The following is a 10,007-nucleotide window of genomic DNA, read 5'->3' as shown; positions in this document are numbered from 1 at the left end:
GTTAACACTATCTAAGAGATTTAATACAAGTCACATTTGTCATTTAGAAACGTTTAGTGGCCACATTATAATGACATAATTAAAAGTGCTGCCTGGATCTTTTTTTTCTGAAAAAATAAATTTAAAAAGAAACTTTCAGTTGTCACATTTAAAAAAGTTAAAAGTAGGTGAAATATCACTTGTGAGCTCTTTTTTTCTTGTTTTAAAATGAAGTCGTCTTTGGTGTGCATGTTAACCTTACAGTACATCTCCATCCAGACGAGCCACATTTCAGGAGCTCAGATGCCACATGTGGCTAGGGGGACAATGCAGCCACAGGCCTGCTTCAGAGCGCACCATCTTGGTGAAGTCCACCTGAAGGAACTACCCACCCCTCACTGAGAACTAATGACTCTCCCAGTGCCCTCTCCAGCCTTCACCCCTCACTGTCTTGACACCTAGAGGCTGTAGGTTTCTTGCCAAATTCTAGACGGGGCTTGAGAAATGGCTCTCACAGCGCGGGGTCCATCCAGCCTCTAACGGGAGGTTATAAATTCAAGGTAATCAATGAAGCCAGGTGCCGAGAACCTCGTGGGAAGCTCAGTGGCCAGGACAGAAGATGGTCAGTGGCGGAACCGCGCGGGCCGGCGGCCACCCAGGCACGGGTCCCGCGCCCCGCAGGCCAGACACCGGGGCCGGCGGCGCCCCCGGGCCGCGGACGCCGAGGTCCCTGCTCGGCCCGTTCGGGTCTCGGGAGCCGCGGCCCCGCCCCCCGCGCCGCCGCCGAGCCCCGGAAGCGGGCGGGGATTTCCTGTGCCTGCCCCGCCCGCGCCCGCCGGGCCGCTGTCGCCGCCTGTCGCTGGCTGGGCCGGCCGCCGGCTCCGAAAACGCTAGCAGAGGGCGGAGGGGAGGGGCAGGCGGCGCCCGGGAGGGAGGCACCGGGCTGCGGGCCAAGCCGACCCGGGGTGAGTGGGGCCGGGACGGAGGGCGCCGCGGCTGGAGGGAGGGTCGCCTGGCTTCCCCGGGGGCCGGGGGGCACGGTCACCCATGGGGGCGGGGGGGAGGAGGAACGATGCGGCCTCCCGGTCGCTGTCTTTCCCGAGGGACACCGCTGACATTCTGTGCCCGCCCCTCGCCCCGTCTCGCAGTTCCCATCGTCGCTGTCAGGCCCCTGCAGGCTCCTGTCGCTGTCACTCGCATACCGGTTACCCCAAGGCACCCTTTCTCTTCACTTGCTCAAGCCCCTGCTCAGAGGAAACCTGTTTTCTGACCTCACTTTCCCCCGCTCCAATTCTGCCTTGCTCGGATTCTCTGAAATCTGACCCTCTCCGGGGGCAGTGTGACAAGAAGGAGGAAAGAAGCAACCTTACTCCCGAACAGGCTCCCATCCCGCCCATGCCCCACCCGTTGCAGGGGCCAAGATTTTCTTGACAGCCACAGCGCAACTCTTCCCTGTGCCCTTGGGCCACTCTTTTTGATAACATGGCCCTTTTTCTGTACAACAGCAGTGGGTGCAAAAACTTCTTTCTACAGATACCTTGTCATCCAGCTATATCAGGAAAAGGGAAAAGTAAAGCCCCAGAACCCAGACTCCAATAGGCATGGGATTATCTGGAACCAGGAGAAACCAAGTTAAGGCTGCCCCTTCACAGCCCAGGTGCTGGTTCTGCCATGAACATCTTAGGAAATGTAAGCTGGGGACAGGTACCCACCCCTTCCTTTGCTGAGATTTTTGCCAGCTCTTCCATAGGTTTTCTGTCAGTGATATCAAGAGACTCATAACTGGTCCAGTGTACTCTGCAGAAAGAAGCTTCTCATCAAGAGACTTTTCTTCTGGAGGAGAGGAGGAAAGGATTTGAGACAGGTGTCCAGATATTTAGCTAGAAGCAGAACCCTAGGAGGAGGATTTGCTGAAGGAGCACAAGAACAGGAAGGCTTAGAGTGAAGAGGGAAAACTGGTACTTTGATGAAAGCAAAGAGAAGACAGGGACAGGAATTCATACAAGAAAGCTAAAATGGAAGTTTCTCTTTATTGGGAATTTTCCTTATGGGAAGTTTCTGAAAAGGAAACCTCCTAAACTGGGAATCTATCCAGGATTCTGTTCCCATGTGGCCCTGAGCCATCTTTGGACCTCTGAGATGAAAGGGGAATCTGTTCTTCCTTTGCATTGGGTTTAAGGTTCCCACCTACCTCTTTCGTTAAAGACAAATAGGCAAAAAAAGAAAAAAGAAAAATGACTTGACATCTGTTGATAACCTATCCTGGCCTTCTGGTTCTTGCAAATGTTATTGAATGGATGTGCGTGAGCCAGAATATCTACCAAGGTTCTGATCTGTTCTTGGAAGTCTTTCTCTGGCTCTTACTACTTCGATATTGAATAAGTATCACAAAAATATGTTACCAAGCAGAAAGGAAGCACAAGAACAGAAAGGCTTTAAGTGAAGTCTTCTAATAGACTATTTCCCAAATGGAGCCTGTCCTGTTCTTAAGATGACTAAGGAATGGAAGAGTACACAACCTGGTCTTGTGCACAAGATTGTTAATTAAGAAAAAAATCTAACCTAAATCTTCTTTTGTAATCAAAACCCACTTCTTCTGTTCGATTCAGAGAGGATAGAAAACACCTCTCTTTTTATGCATTAGTAGCTCCATTCATCAGCCTTCTCCAAAAAAGAGAAAACTAGGTTCTACCTTTTCCAATGACTGTTTCCTATCCCTTTCTGTACTTTAGTTTGTTCCATTGAATACATACTGGCTTCTTCATACCCTTTTTTAAAATTGAATTTATTTTTCTAAAGAGATATGACTGGTACCTTCCAAACAAACAGGTTTGTCCCTGTGTCTCAAATCACAGGGCTATTAATTCACCCTAAGGTCATTGTAGAAGCACTGCTTCCTCTTTTTCTATGCCTCAACAAACTTACTGTTCTTTTTTACTTTTTCTGATTAAACTTCAGCTTCTTATTGACCAACAATTTCTCTTACCTAGTAGGGTAGTTTTGGAATCTTAAATCTGCTTTCCAAGTTATTAGTCTTTCTACCTTATTTACTACATGAGAGTAACATATCATATGTCTTAGTAAGGTACTGTTTGGTTAAGCCTCAAAAAAGATGTGTGAACTCACAATGCACATACACCACTTGGTTGGGACTTCTATGTGAAGTAATCATGTCATTCTGAAATAATTGATGAGAATGTGACTTATGGCAGAAAATTTTATGTGTGATTGCGTTCATCTTTGTTGAGAACAGATCTATGTACATTCCTTCCTGCATGTTTCCAAATTGCCTACTCTCCTATACTTTCAGTTGTTGAAATAAAATGAATAACTTATGAATTTCTGGGATTGTTCTTTTTAAATATATTCTTCTTTCAGGCTTCAGAGATATTTTGGTTATTCCATGAGGCCCCCAAATAACAGTTAGTGACTTTGCTATTCAGTACCTGCCAGTTTCTTAGTTCCTCCAAGATGCTTGGCTCAGACTCAGTTGATTGGAACACATTAAGTTTTGACGTTCATCTTCCATTAAGCTCCTTTTATCCAGTCTCATCATTAATCCCTGGAGCTGTTCCCCATAACTTCCTTAGGCATAGCTAATATTGATCTGTTCCAGGTCACAATTTGGGCTTGGAGCAAAAATGCTTTCAGAACAGACAGCAGCCCTGGGGACAGGATGGGAGTCAATGAATGTACAGCTGGATGGAACAGAGCCCCAGATGGAAAGGGGAAGCCAGGAAGAGGGGCCATGGAGAACAGCACCAGGGCCACTGGAGCACCTATGCTGTGATCTTGAAGAGGAGCCACAGTCATTTCAGGAGAAGGGTGAGAGCCCACAGCATGTGTGGGAAACCCAATGTGTAGTCTCCTAATCTCTGTTCAAAGAGTAGAGTTTAAAATCCCCAAATTATCATGGACTAAACAGCATACCCAGTACCAGCACCAGTCCTTTCTTCCTTGCCCTGCTTTCAGGACTCATGAATTCTTCAACCATGTGATTAGGCTTTTCCTGTCGCTTGCACAATTATTCCTTCCACATGCAAGTATGTAATTGGTGGTATTGAATGTGGGAGATGAAGAGAGTGCAACACTGATTTCCATTAGAGAACACACCCAGTAATATAATACTTCACTAAATGAAAATTTCATTCAAATAATACAAATTCAAAAGCTACCTAATGCCCTTACAGAACATTTTGAGTGAAGGGTTCTTCGTCTACGTTTATGCATTTTAATTTTATCAATGGTCATAGATATTAGAGAAGATAAGACCATTATGCTCCTCTAAAATGAAGTACTTATTGGAAAATGATGGATAATTCATCTCTAATGGTTCCTCTCTCCCCTTACCAGCTCAATCTACTCCCTGGGTTCCTGCAATTCCTCAAGAGGGGAGCACTGGAGATTGGGAAATGGCAGCTGCCCTTCTTGCAGCTGGATCACAGGTGGGATATATAAAGTTGGCCTCTCTCAAGGTCTCATCAAACAGTTTTATAGTTTTAATATTATCCCATTGATTTTTTTAGTTCAGATGAATACTAATGGTATGTTTATATTATAACTGAACAGAGTCTATCCTTTTCCAAGGGGCACATTATACCCTTGGAAAATTAAATGGAGGCACAACAAGGAGAGGTGATTTCTTAAAGATAGGGTTTTTAAATGGATGGGTATGTTATTATCCACAGGGGAATTTTTAAGAATAGTTAATTAGCTTTCTTCAATTAATAAATACGGAAATATTAGGAAGAGAAGACCTAAGTAAAGCTTGGAAGAATATAGACAGGATTGGGTAGATAATGAAGCACTTAGGGAAAAGAAGAAAAGAAATATGTAAAGAGGGTCAAAGCTAGAGAATAAAATAGGTATAGATTCAGAAAGCAATAGAGGAGCCAAGGAAAGATAATAGTAGTAGTATTAATGACACTCCCAGAGTGCTTATCATGTGTGCTCTTCTCTGGGTGCTTTGTGTGATCTCATTTGATTCTGAGAATAAATCAATCATCCCATTTTAAATGAGAAATTAAGGTATTTGTATAAGGTCATACTGCTAGTATAAGTAACAAAACTAAGAGTCATTTGGCTCCATATTCTGGGCTTAACTATCATACTGTACTGCCTGAAATGGTAAAGGTATAGCATGATGGGAAACAAGAAAGAATGTTTAATTTTTATCATTTTGTGTTGCCATAAAAGGGGGGGGGGTATTACGGAGGAAGGAGAAGATGGTACAGAATTTCTGTAATAAAAAGAGTAAAGCAAGTGATAAAAGATTGAGTAGACATTAAAATAGAGGGAGTGAGGAGTTTGTGATACCTCAACTTCTCATGATCCTATTTGGGAAACTTCTCTGGTGACATTACCCTCACTCACTCCTTGACCATTAACCTTTATTCCTCTCCTCACTTCCCCTTTACCAAAACCATATATCCTACCCAGGGATCTCTAGGCAATTCTTTTCCTAGATATTCTCTTGCTCTCTCTTCTCTACTACCTCAGCCTTTTATACTGAGATCACATTTTTCTTAAGGGACAGCTACTGACCGAGATGCTATATTTTGTTTCAGGGCCTGGTAACCATCAAGGATGTGTCACTGTGCTTCTCTCAGGAAGAGTGGCGGAGCCTGGACCCCTCTCAAACAGACTTTTATGGAGAATATGTCATGCAAGAAAACTGTGGAATAGTGGTCTCTCTGAGTAAGCATGATCTTCCCTACCTATTAAAAGAGCATACCCTGAGAAGAAAAAGCCATCTGCTTCAGGACTCTTTCTAGGCTTCTGCCAAAGAAAGAACCTCAGGGCTAACCCCAAGAGAATGGAAGTGAGGGATCACTTTAAAAAAAAAAAAAACCTAATAATGCTGAATTGTGCAGTAAAGAACTTGAGGTTCTTCTTGGTTGGGATTGGGTGGTTCTTACAAAGCAGAGAGAGAGAGAGACATCTGGAACTGGGTCCTCAGAATCTTGGGAACCATCTAGGGGAAGACAGTTTCCAAGGACATGACTGGGAATTGGGTGGGGTGGGGACAGTTTGCAGTAGGACTAAAGTAAAGTTCTGAAGTTATAGTAGGACTAAAGTAAAGTTGTGATCAGAAAGGGAACTTGGGCTGGAAGGATTTGAGTAGAAAATAACAGACTAAATTGGAAAAGAAAATGTGATTTCCTAGGATAAAGAAGAGGGACTTAACAGAAATGGTAGGGGTCAAGAGAGAGGCTTGAATCTGGCCTGCTTTTTCCTAGAGTTCCAAGAAATCATCTAGGAAACAGGTTTTTTCACAAATATAGGATAACTGTTAAACTAACTTACATCTCTATTTTTCTTTCCCATGGGCAGGATTTCCAATTCCTAAACTTGACATGCTTTCTCAACTAGAAGGAGGAGAAGAACAATGGGTCCCTGACCCCCAGGACTTAGAGGAGAGGGATATCCTGAGGGTCACATATACAGGTGAGGACCTAGAATAGATTTTCAGCCACTGCCTTCACCGTTCTTGGGGTGTCATTATTGTATATTACTCTCATTTAAAGGTTTGGAGATCTTTTTCTTCAAAAGCAAATCAGTTGTAACAGAAAAGTTTATAAGACAGTCCAGCATCAAACTTTGAGGATTTGAATTCTGGACCATGTCCATGGAACCTTGGAAAAATAGTTGACTTCTTCTTGGTTTCTTCGTATCTAAATTATTTTGAGTATTAAATATGTTAACATATTAGAACAATATAACAAGGCCAAGAAAGTAATAAGCACACAGTAAATGTTTGTTACTGTTACTATTGATGTTGTTGTTGTTGAATTCTCCTAACCATTTCAGGAATGTCTTCCATGTCTCTCTAGTATTGCTGACACTGATGATTGCAACACTTTCCTTCATTCTCTCCATCCATATTTAGGTTAGAAGATGTTGATTAGTAGTAATCAATAGTAGTTGATAAATAATGCTGATAAGTAATAACAATAGCATATACCACTTTCTAAGTGCTTACTATGTGCAGATATTATGCTATTATATAATAACCTTGGGAGAGAGGTGTTTTACTCCTGTTTTGCAGAAGAGGAAATTAAGGCTTTAAGAATTTAAATGGATAGCTGAGATTAAAACTTGGCTGATCTACTCCTTAAGCCTAGGCTTTTAGAACCTCTACACCTATCACCCTATCTTATATATTAGAATATGTCCTCTCAACCCTCCTGGAGTGAGGTTTGGCATCATACATCATGCTTAGGTCCTAGGGTACTATCTTGTGACTCCCTTTTTGGGGTTGTTCTTTTTCCTTCTCCACAGGAGATGGAAGTGAACATGAGGGGGATACCCCTGAACTAGAAGCAGAACCTCCCAGAATGTTATCTAGTGTGTCTGAAGATACTGTTCTCTGGAATCCAGAGCAGGATGAGAACTGGGATTCAATGTCCAGGAGCTCCAGAGGAATGCTCCTAGGACCACCTTTTCTTCAGGAAGATAGCTTCTCAAACCTTCTATGTGGCACAGAGATGGATTCTCTCTTAAGACCCCATACATGCCCCCAATGTGGGAAACAGTTTGTGTGGGGCTCCCACCTTGCCAGGCACCAGCAAACACACACTGGAGAGAGGCCCTATAGCTGCCTCAAGTGTGAGAAAAGCTTTGGACGAAGACACCACCTAATCAGGCACCAGAAAACCCACCTACATGACAAGCCCAGCAGGTGTTCTGAGTGTGGCAAGAATTTCCGATGCAATTCCCATCTGGCCAGCCACCAGAGAGTGCATGCAGATGGCAAGTCCTGCAAGGGCCAAGAGGTTGGAGAGAGTCCTGGGGCTAGGAAACGGCAGCGTGCCCCACCAGTGCCAAAATGCCATGTGTGCACTGAATGTGGGAAGAGCTTTGGCCGAAGGCACCACCTAGTGAGACACTGGCTGACCCATACTGGGGAGAAGCCCTTCCAGTGCCCTCGGTGTGAGAAGAGCTTTGGCCGCAAACATCACCTGGACAGGCATCTGCTGACCCATCAGGGGCAAAGTCCCCGAAGTAGCTGGGACCGAGGGACATCTGTCTTTTGAAATCTGTCTCTGCTGCAGTTATGGTCAGGTCTATCAGCCGGTGCTACCAGTAGTCACTGCCAGGGCTGCCTCTATCCTGCACCCCAATGGCCAGAATCATGAGCCCTGGCCCTATCCCTAGAGAATGATGCTCCAGCATTGGCCAGAGTATTTCTCACCAGTTCTGTGAGAACACATGAAAACAGGGTTCTTTGGGCAAAATTTTGGGAAACAATGCATACAATGTGGGCTGATATTCAGCCTAAGCCCATTCTCAAAGGTACAGTGGTACCAGCAGTTATGGCTGAGGTCCATTCTCATTGGTTGGAGTCTGTACCATACCATTGTTAAATATTTTTGAGTATCACCCTTGTGTATTGATTATATTCTTTCTCTACATATACACATATATTTATGAATATATGTAGAGAGAGACTATTTTTGCATATTAAAGGGTCTGAAAGCTTCTGCAGTAAACTGTTAATGCAGTGTTTCTGTTAATGCAGTGTTTCCTAAACTTACTTGACCTCAATATCCTCTTTATTTCATATCCCACAGAACTGGTGACTCCATGAAATGTACTCTGGTAAACAATGAATTTGAAAGTAATGAGGAAACAGAAATGAGATTGTGATCAGGCACCCAGAGTCCCCCTTTTTATCCCTGTGAAAGCCAGGGGGCCAGATGTTGTTCCTGTGTGGGTCTGTCACCCTTACTTAGTCATCCATATACACATCTACACCTCTCAATGCCACCTGCTGAAAAAACAAAGGACTTTTCCACCTCCTATTCCTATTTCCTTCATCTTGCACAAACATATTCCAGCTGAGAGATCACGCTATAATGCTAAAAGATGGATGTTACCTCCCCAAGTAATCCAGGCCCACACAGAAGAAAAAACTATCCCCTCAAATAGATCCCCTCTCCCATTGACTGTGTCTTTATGTGTGTCTATGTGTACATGTGTGCAGGATCCTTGAAGAGAGCATGCTAAGTGCAAATTGTACAAGCTAGGTTTTCTAGGGGTTGTGTTCTGGGGATGAGGGTAGTGGGGATTGTATGGGGATTTTTGTTTTGTTTTGTTTCAAGATAGAAAGTAATCTGCGTGATAAAGGGAGCCCTAGTGGAAAGGGTTCAATGATGGATTAAGTTGTGTACAAAGTTTTCCCCAGTATCACTGAGATCAAGACATTTGTGGGTTTGTATGTCTAGGTCTGAATCTCTGAGTTGCAAATTGTTTTTACCCAGGAGAAGACAGAAAGAAGTCTTCAGAGCAGAGAGCTGTTTCTTGTTGATTTCAGGCAAGGCACATTTAGAAGATTTGTGCTGAGTGGGGTTTTTGTCTTGTCTTTTATGAGTGCTGGAAAATTAGGACAGGAATCACAGTGTTTGCAAGTTGTTGTTATTAATCTTGACTTTGATTTCCTCATCAAGGGGGAAGAGTTACCTTGAGGATCTCATTCTCCCAGAAACAGAACTTTATGGGAAAAGGCTGTGGCTTAACTTTTCAGCTGATGCAGGGTAGTGAGCTTTCTGGCTGGTTTTTCTTCCAATTCTGGAAAAGTGTCCATACTGTGAATCTTAGAATTCTAAGGTATCCACACTAGGATTTTTATAAATATTCTAACATCTGTTAGTTGATAAGTTGGTCATTGTTTCTCATTATTAATGGTTGTGTTAATGCCAATCTTATAATTTAAATTTTATCTTGTTAGAGCAGTTTGAGTTAGGAAGGAAAAAAAGCAAAGAGGGTGAAATTGTGACATTTTTTCTTTAATTCTTAGATTCTGGATTCTCCCTAAGACAATTATTTCTTAACCACAGTTGATGGAATTAACCAGAGACACAAGAGGAAGTGAGCTGCAAGAATCTAATTTAGGAAAAACTGGATGAATCACAGCTCCTCAGAGTCCTGGGCTCAAGTGGAATTGAAAATAGGGTCATTTTGCTGACTGGGCTTCTTAAGACTACAAACAAGAGTAGCTCAGCCCCATCTCTCTTTTGCTACTGAGA

General features: G+C 43.4%; 1 protein-coding gene across 1 annotated transcript; it reads left to right on the top strand.

Moving 5' to 3' along the window:
- Positions 1–821: 821 nt before the first annotated feature.
- On the top strand, positions 822–8,927 carry Znf641 (zinc finger protein 641). The gene is made up of 6 exons (XM_046436213.2): positions 822–944; positions 3,596–3,804; positions 4,333–4,424; positions 5,547–5,676; positions 6,313–6,426; positions 7,261–8,927. The coding sequence occupies exons 2-6, from the start codon at positions 3,621–3,623 to the stop codon at positions 8,013–8,015; spliced, it is 1,275 nt and encodes a 424-aa protein (XP_046292169.1). The 5' UTR covers positions 822–944; positions 3,596–3,620; the 3' UTR covers positions 8,016–8,927.
- The last annotated feature ends 1,080 nt before the right edge of the window (positions 8,928–10,007 follow it).

This window comes from Marmota monax, unplaced genomic scaffold, assembly GCF_021218885.2.
Source record: "Marmota monax isolate L192 unplaced genomic scaffold, Marmota_monax_Labrador192_F-V1.1 WCK01_AAM20220418_F8-fsc00012, whole genome shotgun sequence".
Taxonomy (NCBI): domain Eukaryota; kingdom Metazoa; phylum Chordata; class Mammalia; order Rodentia; family Sciuridae; genus Marmota; species Marmota monax.
Note: the sequence above shows the minus strand (reverse complement) of the source record. Positions and strands in the feature narration are given on the sequence as shown.

Excerpts from the sequence above, each read along its gene's own strand:
- Znf641 (XM_046436213.2), top strand. The coding sequence starts at position 3,621 with ATGCTTTCAGAACAGACAGCAGCCCTGGGGACAGGATGGGAGTCAATG. Across the intron at positions 3,805-4,332 it reads ACAGTCATTTCAGGAGAAGG|CTCAATCTACTCCCTGGGTT; the intron begins GTGAGAGCCCAC and ends TCCCCTTACCAG. Across the intron at positions 6,427-7,260 it reads CCTGAGGGTCACATATACAG|GAGATGGAAGTGAACATGAG; the intron begins GTGAGGACCTAG and ends CCTTCTCCACAG.